This window comes from Ictidomys tridecemlineatus, chromosome 3 (genome assembly GCF_052094955.1).
Source record: "Ictidomys tridecemlineatus isolate mIctTri1 chromosome 3, mIctTri1.hap1, whole genome shotgun sequence".
Classification (NCBI taxonomy): Eukaryota; Metazoa; Chordata; class Mammalia; order Rodentia; family Sciuridae; genus Ictidomys; species Ictidomys tridecemlineatus.
This window is the reverse complement of record NC_135479.1, coordinates 44376057-44393710: the sequence shown is the minus strand read 5'-3', so window position 1 is coordinate 44393710 and position 17654 is coordinate 44376057. Positions and strand designations below refer to the sequence as shown.

General features: G+C 38.1%; 2 protein-coding genes and 1 non-coding gene across 9 annotated transcripts in view; 2 read left to right on the top strand and 1 right to left on the bottom strand.

The window, feature by feature from the left end:
* Vps53 (VPS53 subunit of GARP complex) overlaps positions 1-15999 on the bottom strand; it is a 138160-nt gene extending 122161 nt beyond the window's left edge. Inside the window, exons 1-4 of one of the 3 annotated variants that reach the window (XM_021728148.3) lie at positions 15764-15999; positions 12570-12650; positions 4462-4511; positions 2104-2170 (exon numbers count right to left, since the gene is read on the bottom strand). In XM_021728148.3, the coding sequence (XP_021583823.1) occupies positions 2104-2170; positions 4462-4511; positions 12570-12650; positions 15764-15850 (285 nt within the window). In that variant the 5' untranslated portion in view covers positions 15851-15999. The remainder of the gene's footprint in view (positions 1-2103; positions 2171-4461; positions 4512-12569; positions 12651-15763) is intronic. The other 2 variants (XM_021728147.3, XM_005327885.4) reach the window with 2 other exon arrangements.
* Positions 7257-7363, top strand: LOC120884716 (U6 spliceosomal RNA). The gene has a single exon (XR_005727127.1). It is a non-coding gene; the product is annotated as a U6 spliceosomal RNA (small nuclear RNA).
* Position 16000: 1 nt separating the features above from the next.
* Tlcd3a (TLC domain containing 3A) overlaps positions 16001-17654 on the top strand; it is a 31282-nt gene continuing 29628 nt past the window's right edge. For 3 of the 5 annotated variants that reach the window (XM_078042605.1, XM_040269263.2, XM_040269265.2), the window contains exon 1: positions 16011-16348. The gene's annotated coding sequence lies outside the window, so the exon portion shown is untranslated. Of the gene's footprint in view, positions 16349-17654 lie in introns of all 5 variants that reach the window. The other 2 variants (XM_078042607.1, XM_021728145.3) reach the window with 1 other exon arrangement.

The following is a 17654-nucleotide window of genomic DNA, read 5'->3' as shown; positions in this document are numbered from 1 at the left end:
ATTTCAGGCTCAAAGAAAGCATAGGCCCAGAAAGCGCAGAGCATACTTGCAGGGCACCAAGTCTTCAGTATGTATGGAATATAAGGACAGACAAAATCAGAAATGGAGACTGAAGCCTTGAATATAAAGCACAGAAACTTGGATTTACTTCATTTAGCAAGCTAGAGGCACTGAGGTTTCTGAAGAGGCAAATGACATGACTAGACACGTTAGAAAAGTTAATCAGTGTAGAGTGTTTGTGGGTTACCCTGTTCCTCTTCATTATCTCTAAGGGCCCAGTGCGCATGGGCCTATTCTGCCAGAGAAGCAGCACTTCTTACCTCAGTAAGCAGAAACAAAGCAATAAGGGCTAAGACCATACAAAAGTCCAGGAAGCCCAGCACAGTGGTGCATACCTGTAATCCCAGTAGCTTGGGAGGCTGAGGCAGGAGGATCGTAATTTCAAAGCCAGCCTCAGCAAAAAGCAAGGCACTAAACAACTCAATGGGACCCTGTCTCTAAATAAAATACAAAAAAGAGCTGGGGATGTGGCTCAGTAATCTAGTGCCCCTGAGTTCAATCCCTGATACCCCTCTGCCAAAAAAAAAAAAAAAAAAAAGCCCAGGAAATAGGATTGGTTTTAAGAACCTAGCATGTCTTCAAGCAAATACTGATTATGATAACAGGAAGACAGATGACTTACAAATAGGCCAACAGAAGAAGATTGTTAAGAGGAGGGGAGAAGCCATAAAGTGTGAGAAAACAGAAAGATGAATACAACTGAAAATGGAGAAGAAAGGACTCATAACACCTGTGGAGCCAGTAGCAAAGGAAACAGAAATATCAAAGATCAGGAAATTTCTAAGTAAGATTACACCCTCCCCTCACCCACCCTAAATCTGGGCAAGCATAACGAACATTTTCAGAAATTAATTGGACTAAAAAATGTCTAATAGAAGAGATAAAAGGACCAAGGCTATGCATAACAGCGCTCTCCTGACTGAACTAAACAAGCACTGAAGAGGCAGGACCAGGCGCTGTGGAGAGGAAGGCTAGAAAGGCATGCTCAGCATTTCTGTTATGACAGTAATTTATGAAATACGATACCTATACAGAAGAACAGAATCCAAATAAAAAGGAACATGGCTAATAGATAACATCTGGCCTCTCAATCACTGAAGAATACCTCCCCCACACCCTTCTTTTCCCTTTCTCCCCTCTCAATACCTCTCTTTATTAAGATCCCAAAAGAACTGTAAAACTCTGAAATGAATCCATAGTTACCTGCTTCTGATAAAAATAGGCATGAGAAACTGTAGCTATGTCAGGTTACCATCTTTTGAAGCAACAAACCCCCAACAACTTACCTGATAGACAAAAGCAGTCATCTTATTTAGCCATAGAACACAAAATAAAAGAGACATCTGGTACTAGGTCAAAGACAAGGAAACCAATTTGCTCATTAAGCCTGCATGTTCCTGGCCTTGAATGAGCTATGCTACTACACATGATCCTGATCCAAGGGACACTGAGTGACAGCTCAAGGCAGATCTGGGCATCCTACCCCTGCTATGCGGCAGGGAACAGGCATATAAGTCATGCACATTTCCTGATGTATATGGAACAGAACAATAAAAAAGTGCTCTGCAAACAGATTAACATCTTGTTCACTTGATTGTTGAGTCTTCTAGAAATTAAGGGAGTATAATTTTTTTTCTTTATGGATGAAGTTGAACATCTTTTTAAATTGTTTATCAGCTACTTGTGATTTTTCTGTGACTTTGCTGTATATATTTTTGTCCTTTTTCTTTTTTTTAAACATAAGAAATTTATTGGTTGCTCAAAACAATACATTGATCTTGACATATCATATATCATACATTTGTTTCAAATGGGGTATGAATTCTTATTATTCCCACATGTACAGATTGCAGGATCATGTTGATTATACAGCCATGTTTATACATACTGCCAAACTAGTGTCTGTTGTATTCTGCCGCCCTTCCTATCCCCCCTCCCCTCCCCTCCCCTCCCCTCCCCTCCCCTCCCCTCCCCTCCCCTCCCCTCCCCTCCCTCTACCCCATCTAAGGGAGTATAATTAATATGGAGGAATAAATTACTTACTTGCCTTCCATCCTGCCCAACATTTGTCTGACCTCTTACAACTGTTCGAATATTGTCATCCAGTCTCCTAGCAAAAAAAGTTAAAGGATATAAATTACTCAAAAATCTCTACTTTAGGTGAACTATAAGAAAAAATTTGGTAATTTATCCATCAGCTTCTACAAATTGCACCTACTTATCCAGAACATCAAACAAGAGTGAATGAAATAAAAATGAGGACTTGTACCTAAGGGGCAGCAACAATACTGCAAAGCCAACCCCAGCATAGACCGATGAGTTTTTTGTTTAAAAAACATGGCAATTTTTAGACCAGGCACAGTGGTGCGTCTCTATAATGCCAGTGACTCAAGAGGCTGAGGCAGGGGAATCACAAGTTCAAGGACAGCCCTCAGTAACGTAGAAAGACCCTGAGGACTTAGCCAGAGCCTGTCTCAAAATAAAAACTTAAAAAAAAAAAAATGGCTTGGGATGTGGCTCAGTGGTTAAGTACCCCTGGGTTCAATCGCTGGTACAAAAAAAAATGTCTACTTTTACTTTTCAGAGCTGCTTGAAAGAACCAATAAAACCTTTTTATTTTTCATGGAATAAATCAGGAATGATAAAGTTGCAGTAGCTGTATAGGAAGAAGCCAGAAAAATACAAATTACCACACACAAAATCCTTTCTTCGGTGACCTTCAAAGAGTCAAGGAGCCAAGGTGATATGTGAAATCTGTGCTTACCCTATGTACCCCATCATGCAATGTATATGAGAGAGATTGATGGCTTCCTGCTCCTCTTTCCTCTGCAGTTCAACAGGCTGAGGCAGAAGGATCTCAAGTTCAAAGCCAGCCTCAGCAACTTAGTGAGGCACTAAGCAATTCAGTGAGACCCTGTCTCTAAATAAAATACAAAAAAGGGCTGGGGATGTGGCTCAGTAGTTGAGTGCAATCCTGGGCACCAAAAAAAAAGAAGAAGAAGAAGAAGAAGAAGAAAGAAAATACCTAGTCCATAAGTGATCTTTGAATCACCAGAGAATTTTCATTTTCCATGCAAACCCTGGACAACTTAGTGGTCTCTACTAGAATGTTACTGCTGAAGCCCAACAAAACAATAGGAAGCTCTTTGTGATTCCTAAAATATGGATGCAACAACACACACATGGGGCAGAGACCTGCACATAAATACCAAAGGTCCTAGAGAAAAATTTCATATCCTGGGTTCAAGATGAACCCTTTCCCTCAATAGTTGAAAACAGACACAAAAACCAAACTATATTTAAGGCAATGAAATCAATCTATTTATACAATGAGCACACATTTATCAAGTACCTGCCATGTGTAAACCCAGACACGGATAAGCCAGAACAAGATTATTGAGCAGGAAGGACACCTAATGACCACTCTGAGCAATCACATCTTGGGTTAATCATAATGTTTAATCCTATGCCACCACCCAGGTCAAGCAAATCTGACATTATTAGCTAGTAGGCAACCAACCATGTGTATCACATGTAAGCCTAGGTTCATATCTAACCCTTGGGAATACAGAAAAAGGAAAACCTACTAGAGAAATAAAACCACTAAAAACAGTCAGGAGCTGTGATGCATATTTGTAATTCCAGCAACTCGGGGGCTGAGGCAGGAGGATCACAAGTTAAATGCCAGCCTGGGAACTTAGCAAGACCCTGTCTCAAGATTTAAAAAAAAAAAAAAAAAAAAAATTTATAAAGGGCCAGGGTATAGCTCAGTGGTGAACTAGAGTGCCCCTGGGTTCAAATCCCAGTACTACAAATAAATAAATAAATAAATAATAAAACATTTAAATACGAAGTTTTGTAATTAACTTTTATTATTAACTATTATGCTTTTTTTTAAAGCAAACTCTGTTACAGCTTCCTTAATTTTTTATGAATAATTCAAGACTGGCTAAGAATGAGTTTTGTTTTTTTTTTTTAATTTGTGTGTGTGTGTGTGTGTGTGTGTAGTACTGGGGATTAAACCCAGGGCCTTGTACAGATGAGGCAAGCACTCTATCAACTGAGCAATATCCCCAGTCCAAGAATGGGGTTTTCGGAGCTGGGATGTGGCTCAAGAGGTAGTGCGCTCGCCTGACATGTGTGCGGCCCAGGTTTGATCCTCAGCACCACATACAAACAAAGATGTTGTGTCCGCCGAAAACTAAAAAATAAATATTAAAATTCTCTCTCTCTCTCTTTAAAAAAAAATGGGGTTTTCATGGACATTCAGATAAAACAAAAATCGTTATTTTTTTTAATTTGAAATTTCAGTCTTCTCAAAGAAAAGTATACTTTTGGAATGTAATTAACTAAATTAATAACATACTTTTCATTAATTGACAATTGTATGATATTACTTACCTTATTTTCAGTCTAATTTTGTTCACAACTTCATCTATATTTGCCAGAGACTAAAATAAAGAAGAAAAGAGTGTCCAGCTGTTATTTCACTTCCTAGAATTCCTATTTCACAGAGAAATGATGAGCTATAACATCTACTTATAAAATCTCAAAAACTTAATCTCATAGTATGATACCATTTTTACTTTATTTAAAAAAATAAGGGGCTGGTGTGTAGCTCAGTGTACATTTGCCTAGCATATGCAAGGTCCTGGGTTCAATCCCCAGTACTGAAAAAGAAAAGAAAAGAAGAGAAAAAAAAAGAAAAGCAGAACTTGCCAATCATTGCCAAATCTAGCCCAGAAAGTATTTTTTGTAAATTAAGTTTCACTGGAACATAGCCATGTCCATTCACTTACATACTGTAGCTGCTTGTGAGCTGCAATGGAGGAGTTGGAAAGTTCTGACAGATACTGCCTTGCTCACAAAGTCTAAAATATTTACTATCTGAACCTTTAATAGAAAGTTGGATAATCCCTAGCATATAAGATTGTAACAAATTCATATAATAAAATACAGCAAAGAAAATAAATTATAACTATTACAACACACAATAACATGGACAAAATCTTAACTAACATAATATTGAAGGGGGAGGAGCCAAAACCAAGAGCATGTACTGAATGATTACATTTATTCAATTTAAAAAAAAAGTGTTAGAAGCCAAAATAGTGATTATCTTAGAGGGGGCTAGTGACTATGAGGAAGCAAGAAAGGTCTTTGAAGATATTTTATTAAATGTTTTCTTTAAAAAAAAAACTTAAGTTATACATGGACATAATAAACCTTTATTTTATTTATTTATGTTTATCTGGTGCTGGGGATCGAACCCAGTGCCTCACAGGTGCTAGGTAAGCATTCTACCACTGAGCCACACCCCCAGCCCCTCAATGCTTTATTTCTTGATCTGGGTGGCGATATTCCTTCTGTGAAATTCATCAATATTCACTTAAGATTTGTACCCTCCTCTATATCATGTTACACTTCAACAAATAAATAAATTTATTTTTTAAGCTTAATGAAGAGCCATTAGAAAAAAATCTGGAAGGGCACACACTAGCTGTTGTAACATACTACAGCAGCTGTAATCTCTGAAATCTGCATTAATAGTTTTAATATATAAAAAGAAGGGATATTTAGTTTTTCTTCTTTTTGCTTATGAGTATTTTTGATTACTCTATATTGACAGGTACTGCTACTGTGATTATAATAAAGCTTTTAAGATAATGACAAAAGGATCATTTCTGACTTTTAGAGATGAAAACAATGTGAGGAAATAATGCCCTCTAGTGGAAAAAAGAAGGTTCAATTTTATAGTACCATTTTAACTCCAAAGTTTTAAAAACTTTATAAACCCTCAACAGATAGTTTACCTCAGAAGGAATTGGAGGTAGTACAGGAATTGTGCTTATAAATTGCTCCTGGCTACCTCTTCTGGCTGTAGGAGGCCTAGAGGCTTCCAGGAGCAGTTCTGGTAAGAGAAACAGGTCCCAAATGTTTGAGATGTAAGACTGGACTATTCACATCTTGTCACTGCTCTGACTGAGCCAACCATTACTCAGAATTTTCAGAACTCCAAAAACAGACTGAGGTAAGGATGAACCTCAGAAAAAAGAAGTCTCTTTAACTGAGAAATCCAGTTCAACTGGTTTCAATCCTATTCTGTTAAATCTGTCAATTCAAAACTGGGGGCTGGGGATGTTGCTCAAGAGTAACGCACTCCCCTGGCATGAGTGCGGCCCGGGTTTGATCCTCAGCACCACATACAAACAAAGATGTTGTGTCCGCCAATAACTAAAAAAATAAATATTAAAAATTCTTTCTCTCTCTCTCTCTCTCTCTCTCTCTCTCTCTCTCCCTCTCTCTTTAAAAAAAAAAACTGGGATTGGGTATGATTTCCATCACCATCACAGATATAAACAGCAGCCAAGTTGTCACAGGACCTGGGGTTTAGCCTACCTCCACCACTGCTACTAACTTGCTTCAGGGAAAAAGAAATCTCTCTTGAGTTTCTATTTCATCATATGCAAAATGGGCCTAACAGTTCCTGGCCTATCTCTGCTAAAGCCCATTCTTTCAAAAGAAATATTTTTGTGGTACTTTAAAAACTATTTTTAAAATTTTTTTTGTAATTGTAGATGAACAGCATACCTTTATTTTATTTATTTTTTTATGTGGTGCTGAAGATCGAACCCAGTGCCTTACACATGTTAGACAAGTGCTCTGCCACTGAGCTATAGTCCTAGCCCCCCAAAAATATTTTTAAAATATTAATATTTGGGAAATCTGGGTGAAGGGAAGTCAAGAATTCTCTATACTACTCTTATACCTTTTCTGAAAATGGAAAATCCTACCAAAATTGTATAATTTGAATACATATATAATTTAAATTATGAACATCAAAATATTTGCAAGCTAGGGCTGGGATTGTGGCTCAGTGATAAGAGCGTTCGCCGGGCATATGTGAGGCCCTGGGTTCAATCCTCAGCAACACATAATGATAAATAAAGGTACTGTGTCCATCTACAACTAAAAATATATATATTTTTTTCATTTTGCAAGATATTTTAAATTGTTAAAACATGTACATGACCAAAAATTCAGATAGTAAAAGAGGGTTCATAATGAGATGCAAGGCTTCCAAACTTACCCTGTGCTGTACGACCCCCCCCCAGTTCTCTTTCTCAGAGGCAGTGGCTCTGAGCCAGTTTCTTTTCTACTTTCTCAGACCTAGTCTGTGTTAAAAGCACATCCATGTGCTCGCTTTGGCAGCACATATACTAAAACTGGAACGATACAGATAAGATTAGCATGGCCCCTGTGCAAGGATGACACGCAAATTCGTGAAGCGTTCCATATTTAAAAAAAAAAAAAAAAAAAGCACATCCTTAAAGCGTACTGCACCATGCTTTTTCATTTAACAATATAACTTGGAGGTCATTCCATATCAGTAAATACTATTAGTGGTACTGGAACCATTTACTAAATTAATAATTCTTGGACCTGAAGCTCTTAGTCAAGCCATAGCAACTTTTCTAAGAATAATAATGAAAAATATTTATGTAGTCAGTTGTTCAACTGCATTACAATAGTGAAGATCTGGAGACAACCTAAAGACCTATTCTTAGAAGAAAAGTTAAATAAATTAGGCCAAATTATCTGATTAACTTTTATGCCACCCCTGGAGACACTAGTCAAGGAGATTATAAAACAAAGTAGACTGCTTTTGGATATTGTACTAAGAAGGGGTAAACATGTCTAAAATACCAGGCACTCCATGAATATAATCATTAAAAGAATAGAAGCTGGGCAGAGTGACAGACATCTGTAATCCCAGTGACAAGGGAGGCTGAGGGAGGAGAATTCCAAATTCAAGGCCAGTCTCAGCAACTTAGTGACACCCTGTCTCAAAATAAAAAAGGGGGCTAGGGGATGTAGCTCAGTGGTAAAGTGCCCTTAGGTTCAAAACCCTTCCCCTCAAAAAAACTAGAAAGAAACATCCTGAAACTACAGAATACTTGATTGACTGTTAGATGGACCCATGGATAACCACTTTCATATTTAATTTTTCCAGATTGATTGATTGATTGATTCATTCATTCATTCATTTTCTTTGTACTGGGGTAGAACTCAGGGGCACTTCACCACTAAGTACATTCCTAGTCTTTTTATTTTTACAACAGGGTCTCATTAAGTTGTTGAGGATCTGACTAAATTTCTGAAACTGGCCTTGAACTTGCAATCCTTCTGCTTTAGCTGCCAGAGGTGCTGGGATCACAGGCATGTATGCTGTACCCAGACAAATTTTCCAGAATTTTCTACTAGAGAAGTAAAAGGGAAAAGGTGCTACCACTTGATTTGGGTTTATTATGCAACACTGCTCTAGACACTACAGAAAGTATTTCCCTTAATCCTCTCAACCTAATGAGATCCTGTCTTTAAAAAAAAAAAAATGCTAGGATATAGCTCAATGGTAAAGCATCCCTGGGTTGAATTCCCAAGTAGAAAGGAAGGAAAGAAGGAAGATAGATTGATTTGGAAATATGCTCTGAATGGAGAGATGCTCTAAGATGGAGGAGATGACATGAGATTCAGTAAGTTTGTCTGATTTCTAAGGTCTCTGCTCTTTCTTACTCTATAATGCTACCACTTGTGCAATGGGTCTTGACCTACTTTTTCTGCACCCCCAAATACCTGACAGATATGAGACACTTCCTCCCATCATTTCAGTACCTCCTTATGGTAGGAATCCTTCTGGAGTTGGGGGAAAACCAGTAGGAATCCAGACTGGCTTTCCTTGATGAAGGTGGTATAACCTCTCTGAGAATCACTCATCTGGTTTAGTCTTAATGAGGTTGTACAGTTTTAATTGTATAAGATTTTTAATGTTTGAATTATTGAAAAGCATTCACTGATTTTAATGACAATCCATGCTGATTACAGAAAATGCAGAACAAGAAATATAACCCTGTGTTTCCAAGAGTATAGCTACTATTAGTATTTTTGTATATTACATTTTATTCTTCTATGAAAATATATGGATTTTTAAAAAATAAACTGAGCCAGACGTGGTGGCATGTGCCTGTAATCCCAGCTACTCAGAAGGCTAAGGCAAGAGAATCACAAGTTCAAGGCCAGCCTAGGCAATTTAGTGAGACCCTGTTTCAAAATAAAAATTAAAATGGCTGGGAATATAGCTCAGTTATAGAGTGCCACTGGGTTCAATTTCCAACATCACAAAATGACAACAAAAATAAATAAACAAACAAAAAATTTGGGACAAGTATTTAGATACCCTGGGTTTTTTCACTTAAAAATATTAGATTCAGAACACTCTGGGAGTTATTAAAAGTTATTTTAAACAGCTCCCTGTAACTCGTTTTTTCAAAGTTCTAATTATATTAGTTTTTCTCTTTCTTTTCTTTTTGAGACTCAATTCTTTTTTGGGTCTCACTACATTGCCCAGGTGGATCTTGAACTCCTGGACTCAAGCAATCCTCCTACTCAACTTCCCATGAATGCTGAAAATATGCCAGTTTTTCATAAATTTAATTTAATTTTCTCTTAATTAAACCAACAACATGATAGATGATTATCTTCAGTTTACTGCTAGGAGACTAAAAAGGTTTTCCAGATCACTGTTACCAAACCTAGATACTCTTCAGAATCACGTAGGAAACTCTGTTAAGTACAGGTTGAACTTCCCCTGGATCCAAACCTAGTGAAATAGAGATTCCAAGGACCAATCCACACTCCAGCCTCCAGGCAAGCACTTGCCACTCAACAGATCCCCTTCCTTGGAGTGACACTAAATCTACTGTTCACATACTAACATTTTTTAAAACAATTTAAACTCATAGTTAACAAGTACACACTGTAGGTCCATGAAGTATATAAGTGGCTTTTGCCCAAATTTAGCAGTAGTTTGAAAAAAGTGACATGTTAGGCTGCTACTTTCTGTTACTTTTTCATTAAGGTCCATGGGCATCTGGGTTGGTAGATGAACTACTAAATATAATTCTGGGGCCAGGGAAATAAAGGCAACCTTGTGTCATTTGCTTTGAGTTACACTAAGAAATGTCACTATACATTATCATGCACATGGAGGCCTAATTGGGACAAGACATATAACTGATCTGGAGCAACAAGTGTCAAATGTCTTGTGCTACTTTTAGCAGTTAAAAAAATACATACAATCATTTCAGGAAGAGGTAAGAACCCATGTAATTTTCAAATCTAACACTTTGTTCAGACAGCCTTCTTGATAAGGTAGGATAAGTGAAACATTTATGTGGCTAAAATTGCTATCCTGATGCCAATTGTTACCAAATGGTTATCTCTAGCTAATTCCTAAAATTCCTATTTCACAGAAAATGTTGAGCTATAAAGATTATTTGTGAAATCTCCAAAAAGACAATCACACAATATATTATTTTTAAAACTTTATTTAAAAAAAATTATGTCCATTAGAATGTTTGGTGCAGTTAGAAGAATAACTTCTAATAATCCAGAGCACAATAGGATAATTAACAATTAACTGCATATTTCAAAACAGTATTAAGAGGATTTTGAATGTTCCCAACACAAAGAAATGACAAACGTCTGAGGTAACAGAAACACAATCACCCTGATCTAATCACTACACATTGTATACATGTATTGAAATGTCACACTGCACCTCATAAATATGTACAATCACTAGGTATCAAATAAAAATAGAGCATTTTAAGAAAAATAGAACAGCAAACACATAAACAATTCAAAAAGAGAAAATTCAAAAGAATGTATGTCAAGATATTCACAATGATGGGGATTATGCACTCCATACTCAAACATAAAACTACATATTTCCACCTAGATGACCCAAATGTGTTCAAAACTGAGCTCATGACATGTTCTCTTCTGACTCTACTTACAACTGAAACCTGTTCTCTTTCTCTCAATACTGGGTAAAGGTGCCAACACCTACTCAGTCTATTAGGCTATAAATCAAGCTCAAAATCCTTAGAGTTGCCTATAATGCTCAGTTAAAATGCCATTTCCTCAGGGAAAGCTTTTTTGGATTCTTCAGGCAGCTTTCACCATATTTAGTGGGCTTCCTTCGTGGCACTTTTAAACTGAGCGCTCTTTATCACTCCTTGCCCTGGTATTCTCTCTGAATAATGAGAACAATAACTATGTGGAGAATATATCATTGTTAAGTGCTTACAACAGCACATGGTACACAGTAAATACCCAATAAATGTTAACCATTATTATAGTTGTAGCAGAAGTTAGGACTCTTTTAAGAGCAAGTAACAATAATAATGATACAAACAAGTCATTGCAACTTCATAATTCACTCATAATCTGCAAACCGTGTAATTATTAGGAGAGACTATAAATTCCATGTTGGTAAGGACCACATCTGTCTTGCTCACTCTTGCTCTCTACATTTTTTCCTTCTTAGAAGGGTAGGCAGAGTAGATATTTTTAAAATGAATTTTAGATTCTATATGAGCCTTGACTTTCATCCCTTTAGGCAACAAACTATGTCACTTCTGTCTCCTGAGTAGTTCTCAAGTCCTGTTCTCTCCATCGGATCACCTTCACTCAGGCTCTCAGTGTCACTCTCAAGGGACCCACTGCATTAGCCTCCTAATTGGTCTTCCTGCCTCCAATGTTTAGAATGACCTTCTTTCCCTTGTATTCCTAGAAGATTTACTTGGCTGTTCTCTCTGCCACAACAATGTTCTGACAGACTGCCACAAGCCTGGCTCCTTCATATTTATCAGGTCTCTGCTTGAATGGAACTGCCTCAGGGAAGCTTCCCTTTAAGCTCTTTTGATCTTCCTTTATCCAAAGGACCCCTACCCAAGCCTTCATGCTCTATCACTGCGCCACCTGCTTTTCATCACATCATTTAATTTCCCTAGGAAGAATTATGCTTTCCCTCCATACCTCTTACAGCATTCAACATTGTCTCCCCCTACTTAATCATGCACACCTCAAGGGCAGGGACTGGGTTTTATTCATCTTTGTATTTTATTCAATAACACATGACAGGTGACTACTGAATAGCTGCAGAATGAATAAGTGAAAACCTAAGAAAAACTCCAGCTGCTCTTCTACCAACTCTGCTGCTTCTAATTCTTGTCTATTGTAAGAAAAACCCAGCCACCTAGGCAAATCAGCCAACAAAACAACATAAAACAGAAAGTGTAAAAATTTACATTTTGAAATAGGAGTGAAAGCTGCTTTATGACTCAGGGCTTATCCTGCCTGCCTCACTGCTACTTTTCCCTACCATGTTATAAAAATTCTTTCTACTTATTCAAATACAACACAAAATTGAACTAGGAAAAGGGGGGGGGGGTTGTCCTTACAACCAAAGGGTACAATTTCTAATAATATGCTTCTAAACAATGAATTCTACTCTAACACAATTGGTCACAGAAGAATTCAATTTGAATTTAACTCTCATTTGTTTATTAAGGGCCCTGAGATTACATGGTATAACAGACCAATCACAATCCTCCAGATGAGCCAGGAACCATTGAAATGAAGGAAACCTAAAACTCTATACTTACTTGTTCCGTTGGGAACAGGGTATTGATATATTCAACAGCATTGAAATCTGCTCGATCTAAAGGATCCTGGCTTGGAAACACCTATATAAAAACAGGAGGTTATATATTAAAACATCATATTGGACACCATAAATACATACAACATTTGTCAATTAAAAAGAAAATACATTCCAAGATAGAGGGGTTTAAAAATAACTGTTATCTTTCTACCTTGTTTTATATATTCTTTCTTTCCTATTAATTGGTAAATTCTCTAGAGATAAAAGGAAAAAAAAACTTTTTCATTTTAAAATGCTTTACATGCAACAAATACTCAATAAATTATCTATTAAGGAAATAGGGCTGGGGGTTGTGGCTTAGTGGCAGAGCACTTGCCTTGCATGTGTGAGGCACTGAGTTCGATTCTCAGCACCACATTAAAAAAAAAAAGTTGTTATGTCCATCTCCAACTGAAATATTTTTTTTAAAAAAGGAAATGACATGTAATACAATGTATATTAAATAAATGTAGCACATTTGTGGCATGTGTGAGGCACTGGGTTCGATTCTCAGCACTGCATATAAAAGGTCTATCCACAACTAAAATATATATATCCTTTAATTTTCAACAACTGTAGTTTAACATCTTGAAATAATGAACACAATATGCAAATGTGAAAAGTTCCACAGATATCAAATGAAATGTCAACTCAGCAAGCATTAGTAAACCAGCTGATGACATGGTTATTATTAAGAAATCCTTAATAATAGACTTAGGTTCCATGTCTCAATCATGTCTCTACAGCAGAATTCACTATGCATTGAAGCAATCTCTGAGTGTGTGTGTTGCTGGGGAATGAACCCAGAGCCTCACCCATGCTAGGCAAGCACTCTACCACTGAGCTACTCTCCCTGTCCAATTTTTATGCTTCAGTGTTAAGGACTGCCAGGTTCATAAAAGAAAGCAAGAAACCATCTGAGAAATACAGCTAACTCCTCTCAAAAGTCACAAATTGAGTAACATGTAACAAGGGGAATTATAAAAGGAGTCAAATGATCTCCTGCTTACTGGATTTTTACCAGTTCAAGACAGTTTTAATGCTGGGAAGCAACTTCTTCAGAGAAGAAGCTTTCCATATATATATATATATATATATTTTAAATTAAAATAGAAGCAGAGGTGAGGCAGATGACAGGGAAAAAAAAAAGAGAGAGAGAGATTGATTCTACAATGTTTTTAACATTGTAGAGCACAGTGGCCCACATCAGTAATCCAAGCAACTCAGGAGGCTGAGGCAGAAGGATCACAAGTTGGAGGTCAACCCAGGCAACCTAAAAGACCCTATCTCAAAATAAAAAAGAAAAAGGGCTAAGGGCATATCTCAGTGGTGAAGTGCCCCTCGATTCAATTGTCAGTACAAAAAAAAATTTAAATGCTTAACATTTCCATTTCTCTAATATACATTTATGGCAGAGATATATCGTATGCACGATTTATACAACCTCAATTATATACCCTTACCAGAGGGAGTGTGGGGAACTAGGCCTGCCATGAGTGTATGCCCCATTATGAGAATGATATTTCCTCAAGTGGCCTCAGTCTCTGCATTCCTCTCACTGTTCCTGGTTGTTATCCTTGGTTTTAATGTGTTTTCATATAACAAAGCTCTTAAACCAAGTCAACTTTTTCATCCAGTGATAACAGCAAATAAGAGATTGGCTCCAATGCTGAAGAAGTAAACTAACAACACTAGACTTATTGAAGAGATGCTTATACATTTTACTTCAAGGACAACTTAAGGAATTGCAAGGATAACATGTGGATATGTGAATTTTCACTTTATGCATGACTTTGGAGCTTAATACCTGGGTAAAGTGGGATTCCATCATCAACCCTTCCTAACTTCTCATGTATCACTACACTTTAAAAGTATGCTATTGTTGGGCTGGGGTTGTGGCTCAGTGGTACAGTGCTTGCCTAGCACGTGTGAGAACCTGGGTTCGATCCTCAGCATCACATAAACATAAATAAATAAAATAAAGGTATATTTTTTAAAAGTATGCTATTGCATAATTGTTTGCAAAATTTTACTCAAAACTTCAGACCACTAAAGTAAGAAAAAAATCCTAAATTCATCTTAACATCAAGATGTCTGCTTAATAGATAAACTAAAATTCAAACATATTCTTTTAAAATAACAAAAATATGATCTTCTGAAACTCCGGTCAAACAACAACTGATTGTATTCTGCTTCATTCATTAGAGCCCAACAAATCCAAGAGCAACTGAAATGTATGTCATCTACTAAGAAAAAGAGCTGGATGGTGGAGCACTGTGGCCTGAACAGAAAAAAGTTTTGTCCAATGGTCTGGTATCATCAGGATGTACCAAATGTGGTTGGCATGAGCAATCCATGCACTCCTAGATAAACACACACCCAAAAGTCTATAAATGGAACAATACAAAAACATTATTTAATACAATGGTGGATCCATGGTATGAATGGTCAATGTTAATTATTAGTAGAAGTAATGTTTTACTTAGAAAAACTTCCCAGTAGTTGTTAAATGAGGCATAACCCTTCTTAAATAATAAATACCTCCATGACAATTCCTTTAAGGGAGGTTTTCTCCCTTTATAGGAGAGAAATCCTGTACAAAGGCCTAAATCACTACTTCTAATATCATCACTCATAAAATTTTAATAACCTTGAAAAGAGAATTTAGTCAACTAAAGAGTTGCTGCAAAGAAGCCTCCTGGGAGTATCCCCCAATGTAATCCAAACTGCAGGAATTTTCAACCTTTTAGGGAAAGCAAAGGGTCATTTTTGGACTCGTTTTTTGGTCCCAATTCTGAGCTCCTCTAGAGGCTAGTGACAAGTGAGAGGGTCTGCACTACCCTGGTACATGAATGAAGCAAAATAACCCCCAGAATCTGAGGTTGCACTCACAGAGTCCCTTTTTCTAGGTACATCCTTCAGGGGGCACAGTTCTTTTACCCAAACCCACCAAGACGCCCAGCCTCCAAAGACAATCAAGGCCTACAGAGGACGCTTCCCTTCCCCTGATTCAGAAACCCGCGGCCACCTCTGCTTCCCCTGTCCACGCCCACCTTTCAATCCAGCCTCCTCGCGCCCCACCATACCCGCTCAATTCCCACCTTCCAAAACTGCGGCACCTCCCACACTCCGCTCGCGAGGGGGCGGGACGCTCACCTGCTCGATGGCTAGCTGCACCTCAGGCGTGAGCTGCAGCACGGCTTCCAGTTCCTCCACGAACTCCAGTTCCTCTTCCTCCATCATTCCGCCTCTCAGCACCCTTCTGAACCCCGTCCCCAACCCCCCTCAGACCTCTAGCGGACGCCCAGGTCCCAGAAGAGTAACCCTCCAGTTGCAGCGCTCTAACCACCCACTGCTCTGTCAGCCAGCCGGCACTTCCGGGAAGCCGGGCACTTCCGGGATCCAAGGCACTCTGGGATAGCGGAGGACTGACCTCTGGAGGCTTTCCTGTCACCTCTCCGGAGTCAGCCAGGACAGCTCGTTAGCCGCGCAGCCCGGGCTTGCCCTCGGCGGGTCCTTAAGATGGGGGCACTCGTCACTTCACCCAAGGCGCGTCCTCGCTCTGAGGACCCCGGTGTGGGGGACAGCCTTGCCTCCGAGGCGGACGCCTCAGTGAGTGGCAGCTGTGTTGTGACCTCCGGACAGCAACCCCAGCGGGCCGCGAAGCCCTTTCACTCCATGAGCCCCCTTGGTCAGTGGCAGTAGGGACACCTGCCATCGGGGATGAAATGACCCCAGCTGGTAAGTGGCGATGTTGCCAAAGACATTGATAGGATGGAATAGCGCGTTCACTTAGTAGAGATAAGTTCCCCGTGTGTAGGGCCACTAGACAGTTTTCTGGGAAATAGTGAAGCTCCCTTCCTTTATGGGGTTTGGGGTCGGGGTAAACATAGATAGAAGACCTGAGAAATGTTTACTTTCCAGGACACGGAATATCTCAGATATCTATGTGATCTTGAACAAATTTCCATCTGCCCTGCTTATCTTGCACTAAATGGGGTGAACATTAAATATTAAAAGAGCTATGAAATTAAACTAGCAATACAGGAAATATTAGGGTGTCTAGCCCCTGTGCCCCAGAAAGGATAAAGAAGCCAGATCACTCTTTGGAACCACTTTTTCTGCACACACTTAAACAGTGAAGAATTGCAGCCAAAGTAAAGGTTGTTTTACCAGTTGAACATTGTGGAATAGTCCCTGGTCCCACTGAGATTTTTTTTTTTTTAATGAAAATTGCTTATAGTAAAAAAAAATGAAAACAATATAATTCCTTATCCCCTCTTATTTTCAATATGACAAATAATTATATAAGCAATATAATTCTTAACAACAAAGGAATGCTTAGATATAAATTAACTATGCAATAAAACATAAAATCATGGTTTTCATAATCAATGACATGGGGAAATATGCACAGTGTTTTTCAAACTAAGCAAAATAGGTATTTCAGAAAGCAAAAACTGTATGGAACCAGTGTATGTGTGTGTGTGTATTTTGTGGCTATAATAACAAGGATATATTATTTTTTTGCATTTTTCCAAATGAAACTATAGTACTTATTTATTTGCTTATTGGTACCAGGGATTGAACCCAGGGACACTTAACCACTGAGCCCCAGCTCTTTTTATTTTTTATTTTGAGACAGTGTCTCACAAAGTTTCTAAAGCTGGCTTTGAACTTGTGATCCTCTTGCCTCAGCCTCCTGAGGCACTGGGATTATAGGTATACGCAACCATGCCCAGCTTCTAGTATTTTTGTAATCAGAAAATATAATTACTGTTTTATAAAAGGAAAAGGCAATTTTAACTACTTGTCCTGGATATTTTTCCATAAAATTAAGATATAATTTACATACAGTAAAATTCATCCGTTTATGTTGCAATGCCAGGAGTTTTAGTAAATGCATGTAGTCATTTAACCACAACTACAATCCAGTCCTAGGACATTTCCATCATTCCCCTTAATTTCCTCATTCTTGGTTAATAAATTAGCTTATTTTTGTCCCTAGAGAAATGGCTTTTCCAGAATGTCATATAAATTCCATACA